This window comes from Cryptosporidium ryanae (assembly GCF_009792415.1).
Source record: "Cryptosporidium ryanae isolate 45019 chromosome Unknown contig_6, whole genome shotgun sequence".
Taxonomy (NCBI): domain Eukaryota; phylum Apicomplexa; class Conoidasida; order Eucoccidiorida; family Cryptosporidiidae; genus Cryptosporidium; species Cryptosporidium ryanae.
Window position 1 is genome coordinate 215,745 of NW_027125539.1, and position 17,654 is coordinate 233,398.

Here is a 17,654-nt window from a genome sequence, read left to right on the forward strand (position 1 = left end):
TCATTCCTAACTAATTAGGCCAAGCCATCTGCTTCCTATGTCTTATTCTACCTATCATCCTCCTTAATTTATCTTTCCTTTGTGATATCCTTTCTTTTATTCTTGAAACTTTATTGCTCTCTTTTCGAGTATCATCACACACGATATTGCAATTATTGCAATTCTCGTCCAGATCTAAGTTTCCTGCGGAATACTTGGCGTTTTCTGAACAACTGTTACACTCATCTCTTTGGTATTTAGATTCTTCCTCTTCGCTATAATCCCTATTGCTCGCACTATCATCATTGCTATCCCCGCTAAACTCTATTTCATCTGTATCATTATTCAAATCAGATTCATCGTCTTCACAATCAATTTCATGCTCCTCAGTATCATACTCTTTTTCCCCGTAATCGCAATTGTTTTCTTCTAAAGCATTAAATTCCACATAGTTATTCATACCAAAATCCATTCCATCATCTATTATAATCTGACTATTATGATAAACATTCTCATTATTTAAGTCATCAATATAATTATTAAAGTAATCAACGTCACTGTCCGCGTGCCTTATTTCATCAGAATGGCAATCGCAATTATCATCATCGTCCTCTATGTTATCACAAGAAGACAACTGTTGTGGTGGTGGTGGCGTTTGCTTGTGTATAGAAGTGGAATCCAATTTTTTATTTTTCGGTATTAATAAATGCTTCTGGTTAAATAATTGACGATTTTTGTTGTTATGTGATGTTATGTTGTCTTCAAAACCATCCAAAGATGAGTAGTCAGATAGATTTAAATCAGAATTTGTTACTCCTGGTGAATTCGTTATTGTTTTATCCTTTGACAATGTTGGTAATATTGGTTGTTTTCTAAAATCATAATCCAATGAATGAAATAAATATGTTATTGGTGGCAAATAAGAATTATTGATGGTGTTAACAGAAGTATTATTGTTTACTGATTCACTATTTATAAATCCTGCTATTGACATTGATCTTTCCCACTTTTCATATTCCGTCAATGATTTACAACGCACCGATAATGCATCATAATCGTCCTCTTTTCTTCTTAATGCCACTGATCTACCTGCTCTGCTTGCTACACATATAAAGTCCGAAACCAAATATTTGATATATCCACACTCTGGAAATCTTCTTGTATCAGAATCATTATGATGATTATGACTATTACCATTATTATTATTGTAACTTGATACTCCCGCACCCTTATTTAAATACTTATTCTCATTTAATACATGTTTTATACCTACACCCAATTTATTATTATCCTTATTACTATCCTTGTGATTTTCTTTATTCCTTGATGTACAATATACACATAATATTCCATTTTTTGCCCCTATTATATACTCGGCTTTTGAAGATGTTGCTGCGTTATGTGATTCCAGTAATGGAAAATCAACATTTATTAAATCTTTATTAATCAAATCAAAGTTTGATAGTGTTTGCAAATTAAATATTACTCTCACTTCTCCTGCTTTGCCACGCCTGGTTAAAAATATTATCTGTCTTTTTTTAGCATCACCTATATATTCAGTATCTTTAAATGGTATTATCATTAGTGGCTTATTTAATCTCTTATTTTCCTCTGTCTTAAATATTTCTATCGATTGGTAATCAGTTATATTATAAAAGTCTTTGTATATTGACTTGTTTTCATTTGTTTCAATATTTATTAATTCTTCTTTACCATTATGTTTTCTTACCTCAAATAATGATATATCAAATGTATATTTACTCATTGAAGATCTTTTTACACCTTCTGTAAAGCCACCAAAACTCAATGCTATATTCCAACGTATAAATTCATCCATATTAGCACAATCTAGTATGATCTTCTTTCTTGTACTTTCATTTTGTGAATATATTAATACGATTTCATTTCTATCTGGATCTATGTGACAATTCGTATCATCTGGTGATATTGTTAAAAATGATACAGAATTTATTGAGTCTTCAAAATCTTTATAGAAATAAATTTTATTTTTACATACTACACATACTTGTTTTGTTGTTAGCCTTTTTTCCGTATTATTATAATCCTTAATACCACCCTCTCTTAATCTTGCTAATGATCTGTTAAATTCTTCAAGTGAAGCAAACATATAATAAAAACTTTCTACATGGCTGTTTTTGGTTTTTATCATTAATATGCTCATTTTTCTACGATCAAATTCTACACTTGCGTCATCTATATCTATTCTTGCAAATGGATTTATATCTGATTCATTGTGATATAATAGTACTTGGTTATTTTCCACCATTATGATTCCATGTCTTTCTATGACACTACTATTCTCATTTTCGTTATTATTCACAGAAAAATTTATTGATTGTGGTATTAATTCTTTGCCTAATTTCAATTTTGAAGTTATATTGTTTTTGCTGCCACCTACATTTATTGTATAATCAGCCACATCTTTTTTATTCTTTGCATTGATATTATTGTCTACCATTGTAGTTGATTCTAGCCAATTGCATTTCAGTAATGTATTTTTTAGTTTATCAAATTCTTTCGAATCGTCTGACGAAAACGTTACTGTTTTATTTGAGCCATTACTTAGTGTATAGTCTATTATCACTTGCTCTTTTTTTAAATCTATTTTCAATTTTGATTTGCAGGCATCTATCCTACCTATTCCATTATTAAACATTAATTTATCATTATTTATTGACAAATGGGTTAATTGATAATTTGACGCATTATTTGAATCGTATATTTTAATTGAAATGCAATTATTAAGATTGTTATCATCGTTACTTGAATTAACAAAATTGTTGTTTGTTTCATTATTAACATATTCCCATGATTTTATAAAACCACCATAACACAACGCATAAAACCATCTGTTGAATTCATCCTCTGTCTGACAATAAAATATATGATTTTCAATCTGATCAGAAGTTGTTGATACTCTTGTTATTACGAATTGTCTGTGCTTCTCAAATATCTCAACGTTTGACTTCCACGGTTTTATCGAAAACATAGGTACCTCTTCATCTATATTTTGGAATATCGATAAATTACCTGACTCCACTCTTACAAACAAATTAAAAAATCCAGGTGGTGAGATTGTACTGTTGGTAATAGCATCTCCATCTTCATTTAATCCTGGGTCTTTTGTATTATAAGTCACACTGTGACTTATAACTGCTGAGTAAAACCATCTATAATCAGATGCTCTTTCTTTATAACATGTTGCTTCACTTCTCGTAAATCCCAATTGATCTAAACCCTTTAATAATCTTGATATCAATATCCTTTGTTCCTCCATTGTTCTGTATTGCGCTATATCTAGTTCATTATTATCAATTACATTTGCTCCCAATTCATTTTCTTTCCCGAATTTTGGAAGTATTTTTGCTATTTCTGCTATTATTTGCTCTGATATATCCTTCAGTGTAACTCCGTTGCCAAAACTATTGCTGTTGTTATTGAACTCATTATTGTTATTTTGGGATTCCAAATTGTAACTTGTGATAACTACTGGTGGTATTAACGCCTTTTCTCTATTTAGTGCTTCTACAGCTGTATTCAGTCTTTGTATTTCTACTCTTTGTTGTTCTACTAGTAATTGATGTTCCAATAAATCACTCTCTAATTGCAACAGACACATTTTATTCACTCTTAATTCTTCTGTCTTAAAATTCAAATCTCTAGCAAGTTTCGCGTGTTTTTTTAAACTATCATTTACTGCCTGTATTGAATTATTTTCTGATTCTAACATGCCATTTTTTGATAGTTTGTTTGTCTCTAAATACCTACTATTCTCTTCATGAAGTCTTTTTAATTTCTCATTCTCTGCTAATAGTCTCTGATTTTGCTCTCTTAATTCATTATTTTCTCTCGGTAAATTACCTGCTAAATTTCTTAATCTTTTTAATTCATTGTCCTGTGACAATAATTGCGATTCAGCTGCTCCCAATGCTTCAGTTAAATTTGTTATTAAGTTGTCAGTATTATCCTGTGTATGTCTAAGTGCGTTTAGATCTGAATTCATCTCATCCAACTGCAATCTTAATTTAGTATTCTCCTGTATTACATCACTCATTTCTTTCATGTGGGTATTTGACCAGTATACCTTCTCAGCATTCAATCTTTCCAACTCTGATCTAAGCTCCCCTATTCTGTTCCTTTGTGTTGTTATTACTATCTCAGCATCCTGAAGTACCTTCTCCTCCCTTGCAAGCAATGATGCTTGGGTAAAACTTGTATTTTTTTTTTCTGACATTTTTTCCAAAATTTCAACACTGCTACTATTTAAATATAATACAAAATGGTTATTATCACATTATTCACTAATTATTTATTGTAATAAGATTGAAAGTAAAATTTTAAAAAATTCTGTCTGACTTTTTTTATTAATTTCTTGTGGATCTGCTGCCTTTTATGCCCTTCATAGTCAGTCCCCCACATCTATATATACGGTATGTCGTGTGCATTTTAAATTTTTTGCCTTTTAACAATAGACTTGACTTTCACTCCTCGTAGAACAGAAGCTATTTTTACTTTTAAATGTATAATGAATCTTTTAATTTAATTTATTCTTTTTTAGTGTAACATATTAATAATTTTCAGGTTTATTCTCGCTTTTCGGATTAAGTTAATTTTGTATATTCCTTAACACCTTAAATTCATAAACCGCAGTTAAGCTGCAAAAACAAAAAAAAATCATTTAAACGCTATTACTTAATGTAAACTAATTACATATATTTATACATATAACTATAAAATAGCATTCAACAACTAATAGTCGTTTTTCAATGTGCATTATTTTTAGTCCACATGCAACTTTATTTTAAAATCGACAAATGCATGCATGCAACCGAAAGTAGTGTGGGGAAATAACAAAATTAAAAATAAGAATAGATATACTTAAGATACGATCGCGTTTAAACATGTATTATCTTACTTTATGTAAAAATTCAATTTTTCCTTAGTTAATTCATTATTACAGATCTAAAAGTATCTGTTATGTTGTTTAGCATTAACGATGAGTCTTGAGTGAAGTTTATACATGGATTAATGAAGTTTTTAGATTTAGTTTGAGTTGATTTTGGTGTCTTTTTTTTGTAAATAGAACTTTTTTTAAACGAATAGTCACTTTGTTCATTTTTATTGCAGTCAACTGAATAATACAGATTATTACCAGAATATTTTGTTGTATTTAGTGGAGAGGGAGCGGCGGTGCTTATCCCGGAATTAGAAGTTTGAAATGAATTAGTGTTGCTGTTGTTAGGTGACAGCCTTCTGTTTAGAACAGGATTCGTAAAGTTCGTATTAAAAAGACCAATACTATTGTTTGATTGCTGTTTTTGAACTGAGTAATCGTAGTTATTTACTTGGGACTTTATTGAATTATAAAATACTGGATTTAAAGGAGATAATTCTGTAGCGTTGTTGTTACAGTAATAATAATAATAATTGTTATTGCTATTAACTTTACTCTCATAACCTGTTCTTATTTGATCATTGTAATAGTCGAATTTCGCCTTTTGTCTATCTATAGGAACATGAATGTAATATCCATTGCTAAAAGATGTATTTTGTTTTCTATTATATAATTTAATGTTGTCATCATTATGAGTGTATATGTCATTTTTGTTTATAAATAGACCTCGATTCAATCCTAATTTTGTATTGTACTTGTTTTCGTCCATAATTGAATTATTTTTAATTATGTGATCACACTTTGAATTGTCCACTTTGTATTCAGTCTTACAAAACATTATGCCCTTATTAGAAATATTTAACTTATTTATATTTTCGTCATTGATTATCATATTCACTTTTTTTTTGTGGTTTAGCATTACATAAAACGCGCAATACAATGTCTTGAAGTTCTTCTTGCTAATGATAAAACTTAAGGAACTAAAATAATTGATTATCCTCATTACGCCGTGCTGAAACTCTTGTATTATACTATCATCTGTTGAAACAAAGTTTGACTCATTTATTACACTGTTCCTTGCGTTAATTAATAATCTTTTGAATGCGTAGTTTTTTAACTTATGATCGCTCATTATTAATAAATTAAATAACATACATATTGACTGTGTTTGCCTTGTTAATGCATAAAAACCATCCAACATGTACTTGTTATACTTTTTCTTCTGATTATTTAGCTCTTTATTCACCAAGCTCTTGTATTTCCAATCGTACAGGCACTCTCTTATTTGCTTATCCTTTATTCGTTTCAGCAACACCTCCATTCCGTAAAGTGACATTATAATATCCTCCACAGAATAAGTAGTATTATCCATTTTCATTAATTGTCGACTCTATTTTTAGTGACTTTCCTTTTATCTTTTATATTCGTCTTTGTGTTTATTTATTCAAAAGTTAATACAACAGTTAGCGACAAAAAACTCAAATAGCATTCTTAAGTCTGGGAAAAATAAGGTTGTTATAAATATCAATCAATAATAACTAAGACTATTATTGTTAATACCACTAAACACAACAACATATGTTTAATTAAAACTCGCAATTTATTGTCTACTATATAGTGTGGGTTATATTAATTATTTAGAAATAACAAAAAATACATGCGTTTTGGCGCTCATCGAAACACGGAAAAAAACAATTAATTAAAAATAGAGTTGATATCTAAAGATTTTAGTAAATTATACCTAAGAATTGGGAAGTTGGAGGTAATCTTGTCAAAGCACGAACCTTCAGATAAATCTATCCATTCTTTGTATGACTTGAATTGCATCCAATAGTCAAAGTCTAAAGCAATAGAGCACTTTCCCCACAAAACAACTATTTCACCTTGCTTAGAGTCTTGATCATCATATAAATTGCTTAAAATCCCTCCTATTATGATAAGAACATTAATATATTTGTCATTATTTAATATGCCACCTGCAATTGTTTCTGTAAAGTTGTCCTTGGTTTTCTCTTGTAAAATTTTATTATATAGTTGTTCTAAATAACTATATATAATAGGAAGTTTTTGTGTGTTAAAATTTTCAACGTCCAGTATAACCTGATTTATATTTTCTGGTACATCAGGCAAAGGTACTTCCTTTTGGGTCGTGTTTGTTCCTGTTCTCTTGGACTTGTAATTAGACAGTAGTTTGTTCAACTCTAAATCATTGCTTTCATCAACGTCATTCTGTTCCTCAATGGTTATAGCATTATCATTAAAATTAATATGGTCATTTAAATACCCATTTGAATTATTCAAGTCAATAATTAGAGGGAAGTCTTGATAATTTACGAGGAGATATAACTGCTTTTTAGAATAAGTAGCGAAGTAAATCTTGTCGTTTTGAATAGTGTGGTCAATAATGTTGTCGCAAATGAGTTGATGACCGTTACTGGTAATGTAAAGTAAGTAAAGCGTTTTGCTATTGCTCATAATACAGTTATAGTAATAGCAAAATTCACTGCTAGACAATGATTTAGAGTCTTCAGGATTGTTTGAAGAGATTGAAAAAACCTGTTCAATTGTATGGGTATTAATAGGATCAGAATTTGATTTAAAATCAATGATCTCATAAACCATACTGTAATTAACTTTGGGTTTTGCTATCCAAGTTAAAAAAGAATCAATTGCGTTGTTACTTAATTCATTGGAATTAAATGAGGGAATAAGTTGCAAGAGTTTAATGGCGTCTTTTGATTTGTATGAGAAAAAAAGTCCAAAAAAATGTGATGTTCCCAAAGATAAATGGAGATTTATTTGGTTCTTAGACACAGTTTTAAGTATTATAGATGAGCCATTCTGTAAATATGGAATTGCGACCAAATTATGGGGTTTGAAGTCGTTTAGTTTCTCAAAGTTGATGTACCAACAGCACTCTATGACTCCAAAAGAATCATGTCTAAATAGGATTAGTGTTTTTGACTTATCTAAATTAGAGTATGTTTTTTCTGCTGTAATAAAACAAAGAAAAGATACACTCCATTTTGAATATATTGAAGGGAATGAAAATATCACAATGTTGTCACTCTCATTCGCTATTTTAAGTTTCTTGCCATACATTCTATTTCCAAAAAAATGATTACTACTATCATCAGTTAAACTTTTATTTCTATCACCAACATCAGTGCTACTTTTCCATTTAGATGAGAAAATGTCTATAAGACTTTTAATATTTCCATGAGAGTTGTTACGATTTGCTTTTTTAATCTGAGTGTCACATAGTTTTTCTGTTTCACCAATATCAGAAATATCTTGGTTGTAAGTCGCTATGTCCCACCAATTTGAAGATACAGAGACTCCGATTATTTTGGCAACTTCACCGGACAAATTTAATTTTAGTGTGTGTAATTGCAAGGTTTCAGAGGATAACACAAATTGGTATTCTCCTTCTTTGGTTTTTATTGGAAGAGAAATTCTGAAGTCCGAGTCATCTGTACAGAGGTTATCACTGTCTAATATGCTCTCAATTTCCAAATCAAACATATTTGGTTCAATAGACACATTTACTCCATAAGCAGACATATTTGAGAATTCTATTATATCATGACAGTATATCCACATGTGTTTCCTTGACCAGAGAAATATTACATATAGAATATCATTGTATCTTACGAAACTAATTCTAGATACATCAAATACCACTCCCTCCTTTTTAGTTATATTATTTATCAACAAAAATGGAAAGTTTATATTCCACTCAATTAGGAAATCCTCGTGAGTACTCCAACAACTGCATTTCCACTGCAAATAATCTTTGGAGTCACCTTCCTTAACTATTTCTTCAAGGGATATGCACATCCCCTGGTTGGGATCTCCTCTCACCGGTTCAATTCCCATACTTATAAGGAATCACAAAGTTATTCTCTACTTTTTATTTGACTTTATAGGTGCTTTTCTCCTTCCTCACAAAGCTACTGTTTGTCTTAAATACTATTCTGCCTGTTAAAAATAATATTGCTACATTTACCCCTCTCCTGTTCTCAATTTCGTTTCACATCAATATCAAATAATCTCTAAGGAAGATAATGAATCATGAGAATGTATGTATAAACCCTCAATAACAAGAATAACTCCAAAAACAGTATTGTCTTGTTTTAATTAGAATTAACACACCGTTCTAGTATTAAGTCCCTGGGAGCATCAATTATTTTTTTTTGACTGTATATTAGGGCTTGGCGCCATGATGGATTATTTTTATACAGGAAGGGTGTCTATAGGGTGGAAGTAAAACATGAAGTTGGAAAAAATAAAGGACTTATAGTTTATATATACAACTTAAAAATCTAAATATAGTACCTCGATTAATTAAAAGAAGTAGCTATACGAATAAAACCGATAAGTTATATGGGAAATGTGTGGGTTTAGTTAGATGAATATTCAAACTGGTTCATTTTGTCCTCACATTTTATGCTTATATATAGTTTTGGATACGTAGATGAGCTATTCATGCTTGAATTTTTTGCCTTTTTTGTTTCGAGTTTGAGATTTTACATTATTATCTAGTTTTTTGGCTCTATTTCTTTTATCTGCATCAATTCCTTTATTTTTTTCTAAAAAATTATAGATAGGATCCTCCTTCATTTTTTTGGAAACCTTCATATTTCTTTTAACATCATAAATCATGAACAATGAGACTTCCGCAACCAAACAAGTTATTGAACAGCCAACGCCTATAAATATTCTAGTATTTAGATCTGACAAACCCATGTAAACAGGTGCGTAAAAACCCCCTATAAATGTTAATATAAGACCTATTATAGCGTTTAAGCTCATAAAAACGTCTCTTGAGTAGTGGACTCCAAATATATCCGGCACGCTGCTTGTATTAGTTGTATATTTTGCTTGTGACAGGTTTTTGATTGAGCATTGGTATTTCCTTTCTTCAGAGCGTTTTCTTAGAATTTCCATAATAGAGATGTTTGAATTGTTTTTTTTGTTGGAGTCGTCGAAATCCCTTTTACTGTTCATAAGCAATTCTTGGAGGGTCGGAATGTAACTTTCATTTACCTTTTCCGTTTTACCACTTACATTGTCGTTTATTTTATTTAAAACTTTTGAATATACCTTAATAAGTGTATCTACGTCTATTTTTTTTAAGTTACATAAAGACGACTCACCGTGTTTCTTTAAAAAGTCGTTGAGTTCTTGTGTCACTGTAACCCTCATCTAAACAGATATTACAAACATTCACATATGGAAACGTATATTGAAATTCAGAGTATTCTCTCAAGACTTTGGTAAGCATAATTATCTTTATACACAATCAAAGTTACCGCCAAACCAAATATTATTACTGCTTGATGATTAGAAGATCAATAGAAATTAAATATAGTTGCAAAGACATTAAGTCTATTGATCTCATATAAATATTATATTTTGACGGTGCTTTTACTCTGATGTTCTTGTTATTTTTATAGTTGATTCAGATCACATGATTGTTAACACAAACACTATCTATAAGGAACATAACATGAATTTACCTTCTTTTATTTTTGTATTATACTTTCATAAAACTAAATTATTCAAGCATTCAATATCGACAGGGATATATATGAACTCAATAAAACCTAAGAAAGGAATTAACATTATTTGATTCTTTTCGTTGATTTTTTTTAGGATAGTAAAACTATGCGGGTTACTATAGAGAACAAAAAAAAATATTTTTCTTTAAATTTATGTTAAATGTCGGAATATATTGATAGCAAGGATAGTATTTGGGAATAATTGTTTATTTGTTCACATAACAATTACATTGATTCTTTTAAATAAATAAATACAATAGGCTCTGATTTATTTCGTGGTGTCCATTTTATAGATAATTAGACTATTTATGGATATTTTTTATTGTACCGTTTATACATGCATGTACCATGGCAAAACAATTTGGTACCTGTATGGCGCCACACAAGTATGCAAAAAAAAAGTTATGTGGATGTAAGAAATAATAATTTGTGTGGAATAAAAAGAATTATACGTAATTAAAAATTGAATTATTTAAATAAGTATATATTACATAAATTTACATGTGTATTTGTTTTTTTTGTATATGTAAGAAAAGATTTTATTTGTATATATACTGGCAAAAAGGCAAATAAATGATGGTAAATAGTTGATTACAAATTAAACGGTTATTGTTTCATTTAATTATTTTCTTGTTGATTATATAAATAAATTGAAAGATAAACGGTAAAGCAAAATAATAAAGACAATTAGTTTTCAGATTTGTAAACAATAGAAACGTTGGACTATATACGTTTGGGTGGTTAGAGGATTGGGTATATATGCAAGTACATATATTATCTATCTTTACACCTTAGTCTTTTTTCAGAGAAAGTTATAAAATATGAATGAACATATTCAAGTAATGGATAGCGTAATAGCTACTCCGAGAGCTTCTAGTAATGGAAGTATTTTTTGGGTAACACCTACTCAATTTAATCCTCAAACAGGAACATATCAAACACACTATTATTCAGATGACTTGGTCAAATCCGGAACAGTAAGTGTGGGTACTCCAACTTTGAAGAACAATTCAATGATTCAGCAAAACGCGTCAAAGTCGTACAGTGGAGTCAGTAAATCAGTGGCAGCACCAATATTGATTCCACCTCCAACACAAGGCAGGAATGTAGGTAACTACGATGAGCCAATCGTTAGAATACCTGATGGAATAAGAGAGTTGGAGTACGAGGATGATGATGATGATCAGAGTGTAGTCGATATAAAGCGATTAAGCAAGAGTTATGACTATGATTCGGAAAACGGTGACAACTCAAATAGGGCTAAAAACGTAGTGGATGCAGTTGTTGCATTGGGACGTGTATTGGTTAAGGATTTACAAAAGGCAGTTCCAAATATATCTCGAAGCGGGAGCAAAATATTTGACAATTGTTTAGCAGGTAGTAATAATTTGGATAACGAGTTGACATTCTCACCAAGGAACATATTGAGAGATACTTTAAAAGACAATGGAAATAATATTAGACCACACTTACTTCCAAATGGTTTGACACTGCAGGAGTTACCTAAATCAAGTATTAATAAAAATATGAACATAGTGAATTTATCTTCATCAACATTACTATGTTCTGATTTATTTTTTGATCAAAACAAGTATCCAAAATTAACATTGGTATCTTATGATTCATCAAATACAAAAACTAATGGATTGATATTCGAAGATGAAACAATAAGTCGTTTGAACAAGGATTTTTCTGATTTACCTCTTTGTATAATAAGTTTAGTTGATTGCAAAAATGAATTGTTTTCAAAATTGTTATTGACACCAGATTTGGAATATAATACAAATCTAGATAGTCATTTAGTAAACAATAATGATACTCGTCAAATTCAAAAGAGAATAAGTTTGGTTGATTTGTATTATTGGTATAAGGATGAAGAATTTATATATTTGTTATTGGATGTGAAAGCATCTGTAATACCGAAATTACACGATGTATTAATGTTATTTTCAAATTCGATCTCATCATGTGTAATAATGAACAATAATGGAATAATTAATCAGGAATCACTGAATAAATTATCATTAGTATGTGAGCTGCAAAAAAAATTCGAGAAAAGACATGATGAAATAATAACAAAATTATTAAAAACAAATGAAAATAAAGAGAATGATGCAATTAATGGAGAATATAATACACCTAAAAGAAGTGGGGAGTTAGTTAATGATATTAAGAATAATAGTATAGAAGAAAGTGCCGATTTAAGATATTCAACGCAAAGAAATCCATTATTGCTGTTAACACCAAGATACAAACCTACATTAAACTTTGAATCAAATAGCAACTCTAATAAATCAATTAGTGATAATAGCGAAACAACAATTGATAAAGATAAATGTGGTAAGAAAAATATAGTAAGGAACTTATTGTGTACACTAAAAACAACTCCAAGACCATATTTTATTTGGATGTTGCATGATTTTAATTATATATTGTATGACAAGACCAATAATATGATTTGGAACAGTATTGATTATTTTGAAACCTTATTAAATGAATTGGGATGTGGATATGACTGTGATAAAACAAAAATAGGTTACTATGAAAATTTGAAACTATACATAAGATCATATTATACAATGAAAGAATGTCATACATTGGTATCACCATATAATGAGAATAATAATGTAAATAGCATGTTGAGAGTAGATCATTTAAAACAAGTTTCTTGCTTTAGGCAGAGATTATTGGGAATAAGTAAGAATCATGCACTGAGTTATAAAATAGGACAATATAATTCATCATCATCGATAAAACGCTTTATAGGTATATATGTTAGCGTATTAGAGGAAATGATTTCAAGTGAAATATCTGAGATAAATGAGGCAGTACAGAAAAAATTCTGTGATAAAATATTGGATGATATAGACAGTTATTATGTAAATGAAAATAAAAAATTGGTTGATATGTTTCCCATGAATGAAAATTTGTTAAAAGAAAGAATAGTTGAGATAAAAATAAGGTGTTTGCATTTGTACAAGGAATATACAAGTAAATACATTGATACTGATATATATATAGATTATAAAATAAAATTACAGAATAATTTACAGAAAAAAGAGAAGGAAACCTTTATTGAGAATTCAAGAATATCAGTTAAGTATTGTAATACATACTTGAAAGAAATATCTGATAAGACTATATTGAATAAATTTAAAAGCAACAATGTAAGATCAAGATCTGATATTGGATTTTCTGATTTAAATGATGATAGAAGTAGTAAAACGCCCTATTTAATACTTGATTTGGAGAAAGATTTGGATGAGTTATGTAATATAATGTTAACAAGTTTGTCAGATAAGATACCTAAAGAAATATCACTGAATTGCTTTCTTGAATTGGCTAATAAATTAAGACATGAATGGTATAGCATAAATAAAATCAAAAATAATGGTAAAATTCAGAATAATGATGTATTTATGGGAGGAAGAATATCTATAGAAAATTGTTTTGGGGGTAAAAGTAGCAGCATTTCCGGTGGTGGAATTGGAATGTCAATGAAATTGTCACATAATATGGACGATGAGTTACTAAGAAAGGTAGAGACTCCGGAAATGTTGGTTAATAGATTAAGTAGCAATTTGGAAGAGGTGGATTCCGAGTACAATTGTTATACAGTAATGCAAAAAAAGGAATTGTTGGAGGATATATTATTGGAAGCCTTAAAGAAGAAAGATAGATTAGGTGATTTTTATGATGAGGATAAGTTGCATAACTTGGATTCTTTAATAACAATGGTTCAGGATAAGTTAGATGTTGTTAATTTAGAAAGGAAGAGTATATTGGATAATGATGAAATACAGAGACAAATGATATTAAAACAGAAACGAAAAAATTGGCGAAGAATATTTTCATGCTTTAAAAAGAATAATGAATTGGAGAATATGAGATATAATCATGATAACAATGGTGGTAATATTGATGATTATAATGTGACTCATTCGGTGAATAATCACAATGATATGTATTGATTGGATTAATTAAAAATGATGCGTCACTAAAAATCTAATTATAGTAGTTATTTATTTAGTGTTTTGTTTAGAAACAAGGTGATAAATTAAAGCGAGCTGATAAGGAAATTAGATGAAGTTTATAGTAATAGTAATTTTTTTTTCCTCGTTTAAGGACTTTTTAAAAGTAGAAATATCACTAGATACTTGGATTTAAGTACGTGGTGGAGGGAAGGGTTTGTTGATGTATTAAAGTATACGTAATTAGTGAATAAAAGAGTTAGTGTATTAGAAGCTTTAAATTTAACTAAATACTAGTAAGCTAATTAACTTAACGGTAGTACGGTGACATATTAATGTTAGCATATCCCTCAGAAGGTATATTGTAGTATGGGGATGAAGACCCGAATGTTGATCTATAGTTAGAGAGAGGATCTGGAGTGGGAGTGTAGAGACTATTATTTATAGGCGACATTATATTATGATTTTTACGAGTGACTGTGTTGTTAATGGAATTAGTATTTGTATGATTGGGAGTGTTGGTGCTATAAATATTGGGTGAATAACTTAAATTGCTGTTGAAATTATGAAGATTAGCGTGATCGCCAACATTTTGATTATGGTAAGGGTCTGTACTTCTGTTAAATGAATTGTATAGATTGCTATATGGTGATATATAAGATAGTTTTGTAGATTGATTATTATCATTCTTATTTATTTGTTCAACTGATTCGCTTAGTGGAGTGTTATATAAATTATTGACAAAACTTTCGGGAGATTGAAAATGAGAGTTGTTTGCATTCACATTTGGAGAGTTAATATTAATATTTAGTATCTTCAAATCTCTTGTATTGTTATTTAGTTTAATGGGCGAAGAGTTATTCTTTTGAATAAATATGTCATTTCTGCATCTAAGTAGGTTGACAGTTCCATTAAGTACTCCATTGTTAACAATTAGATAAAAGTCGTCATAACTGCAGTATGTCTTATTTAGATAGTCATTAATTATTTGTTTAGCTAATTTCCTGGATTTATCTGAAGACAAATGCGTTCTTCTTCTTGTTTTATCACTATTAATTGTAACTTTAATGATGCTAATGTGTTCGATTAACTTAGCCAGTTCTTCTACAGATAATAAACCATCTCTGTTTGAGTCATAGTAGAAGAAGATGAATTGAAGCCTTAATTTATTGAAATTTTTTGCGTCCTTTTCCTTTGTATTGTACGGTCTAAAAATAAGCATTCCAGTTAAAAATTCAACCTCAGTAATGTATTCGTCTTGGTTTCTATCCATAACATTAAATATTGTTCCTCTATACCCAACTTCAATAATGTTTACGTAATCCATCAATTTTTCAAATTCAACACTTGAAATAAAGCCTTTAATGGTGTTTGAAAAAGAATTGAACAAATTAGAAAGGTAATTACATTCATTTTGTACGTCTAATTCAACTACTGCTAAAGGCAACAATTTTGAATAGCTATTCCATTCTTTCCAACTTGAATTACTTATTTTGGTGTTATTGTTCACTGAAGATACGTCAAACACTTGACTTGACTTGCCTTTATACGCATATTGACCCGTTAAAAGTCGAGGCTCCATAACAAACCCAGTTTCTGAAAATTTTCCTGCTGAACTTGCTGCAATCCCAGTTCCAGAAATTGCTCCTAATGCCTTAGAGAGACCCATATTGTTAGCAATGCCATTTTCAACAGTTATTCTGTCTTTGCAATCATAGTAGTCATAGTTGCCGTTGTTTGTATTGTAAGCTCTTATTTGGTTAGGTTTTACTTCAGAAGAAACATTGTTATTACTCAATATCTCTCCTCTAGCATAGCAAACACTGGGCTTGTCATTAATTACTCCGGAATATGCACTTGAAGCAAAGTATGTGTTATTACCGTTATTCGCGTAACCTTCACTACTGATGCTATTTACTTCCACAAACCCGTTGTTTTTCTGAACACTCATGTTCCTCAAATAGGTTCCAATATCTTGACAGTTATTGCTCGCAATCTTGTTCATATTCATTCCTGAATTTGCTTTTATGCACTTAATATTGATCAGGCTGTTTTAAAGAGAGAGGGGTGTGTGTATGTGAGACAGTATGCGATTACAGTCAGGCTAGTCTTGAATTCACTTCAAAGTAAATTAAAAGAAATTTTAACAATTGAAATGCCAACAATAACCACTCACACCTTATTTCTGCAAATATTACCTTGTCCCTCTGAGAAAATATCTTGTTTATCTGATATTATATTGTTCAAAGTGAATACACAAAATGCAAGTACACTAAAAGAATTTTTCCCCCAAAATATTTACTTCATTTACCAAATTTTTATTTTATTGTACTTTACTAGCAGTACTAATATTAATGTAACACTGTATTTAGTAGATATTATCTATATACTATACTAGTGGTCAGGCTGCCCGCCATTTGTTCTAAAATTTTATTTACATAATTACACGCAACTGCTTTAAATACATGCAAAAACAGTTGTGTTGTTGGACAAGTTAAAAAAAAAGTTCGAATACAAAGCAAATAGCATGAATGTGAACGCTGAGTTTAATAAGTTCGTAAATGTGTGCATCTCTAGTTATCCACAGCCGTGTTGGTTTTGTGAATACTCATTCGGACTCATTTGTGCATGTATAATATGTGCATGCAAATAACGCTAAAAATACACGCAATGACGTGTATTTTTAGGCCAATTTATGCCACATGCCTTCGCATGCAGCTTGCTTGTACTATTGAGAGTAGAGGATATTAACAATGGGCACTTAGTTTTGTAAAAATCAGATGGCTGTCCCTTTCCTACAACATTAATAATAATAATAACTGTTGTTAGCATTATTTACTTTGGTTTTCGTTCTGGTGGATAATTAGCGCACTTTTTCGGTGTGCTGCCGAAAACGGGTCAAGGAAGAAGGTAAACAAACAGCTCAACCGGACGTTGCGGGGCGGAAGGCACCAACAGGAGAAAATAAACAGAACGGCTCAACGGTTTCACTCATTGATTCAGAGAAGTTTTCTGCTGGATAACTTCTTTTAACTGAAAAATGGGAGTGGCAAGTAAAACTAGACATTGAGATAGGATAAGTATCTTAATTTAGTACTACTTTCCACACTTGCAGTTGGATGAAAATAAAAAGAACATGGCGCCCTTGTCGATGTGTGTCACGTCGCAAATACATGAAAAAATATGCTAGAAGGGTATTTTATTGTGCCCTTAGTTGTTGTTAGA

The 17,654-nt window shown here is 30.1% G+C and overlaps 6 protein-coding genes across 6 annotated transcripts; 1 reads left to right on the top strand and 5 right to left on the bottom strand.

Annotated features, from left to right (window-relative positions):
- Positions 1-10: 10 nt before the first annotated feature.
- FG386_002835 (uncharacterized protein) lies at positions 11-4,234 on the bottom strand (the record flags this gene model as incomplete). The annotated part of the gene is made up of 1 exon (XM_067342520.1): positions 11-4,234. One exon carries the CDS (start codon positions 4,232-4,234, stop codon positions 11-13), a length of 4,224 nt encoding a protein of 1,407 aa, XP_067197339.1.
- A 709-nt stretch (positions 4,235-4,943) lies between these two features.
- Positions 4,944-6,266, bottom strand: FG386_002836 (uncharacterized protein; the record flags this gene model as incomplete). Its single annotated transcript, XM_067342521.1, has 1 exon — positions 4,944-6,266. The coding sequence occupies one exon, from the start codon at positions 6,264-6,266 to the stop codon at positions 4,944-4,946; it is 1,323 nt and encodes a 440-aa protein (XP_067197340.1).
- A 323-nt stretch (positions 6,267-6,589) lies between these two features.
- On the bottom strand, positions 6,590-8,773 carry FG386_002837 (uncharacterized protein; the record flags this gene model as incomplete). The annotated part of the gene is made up of 1 exon (XM_067342522.1): positions 6,590-8,773. The coding sequence occupies one exon, from the start codon at positions 8,771-8,773 to the stop codon at positions 6,590-6,592; it is 2,184 nt and encodes a 727-aa protein (XP_067197341.1).
- A 603-nt stretch (positions 8,774-9,376) lies between these two features.
- Positions 9,377-10,102, bottom strand: FG386_002838 (uncharacterized protein; the record flags this gene model as incomplete). The annotated part of the gene is made up of 1 exon (XM_067342523.1): positions 9,377-10,102. The coding sequence occupies one exon, from the start codon at positions 10,100-10,102 to the stop codon at positions 9,377-9,379; it is 726 nt and encodes a 241-aa protein (XP_067197342.1).
- A 1,177-nt stretch (positions 10,103-11,279) lies between these two features.
- Positions 11,280-14,429, top strand: FG386_002839 (uncharacterized protein; the record flags this gene model as incomplete). Its single annotated transcript, XM_067342524.1, has 1 exon — positions 11,280-14,429. The coding sequence occupies one exon, from the start codon at positions 11,280-11,282 to the stop codon at positions 14,427-14,429; it is 3,150 nt and encodes a 1,049-aa protein (XP_067197343.1).
- A 310-nt stretch (positions 14,430-14,739) lies between these two features.
- Positions 14,740-16,440, bottom strand: FG386_002840 (erythrocyte membrane-associated antigen; the record flags this gene model as incomplete). The annotated part of the gene is made up of 1 exon (XM_067342525.1): positions 14,740-16,440. The coding sequence occupies one exon, from the start codon at positions 16,438-16,440 to the stop codon at positions 14,740-14,742; it is 1,701 nt and encodes a 566-aa protein (XP_067197344.1).
- Between the last annotated feature and the right edge of the window lie 1,214 nt (positions 16,441-17,654).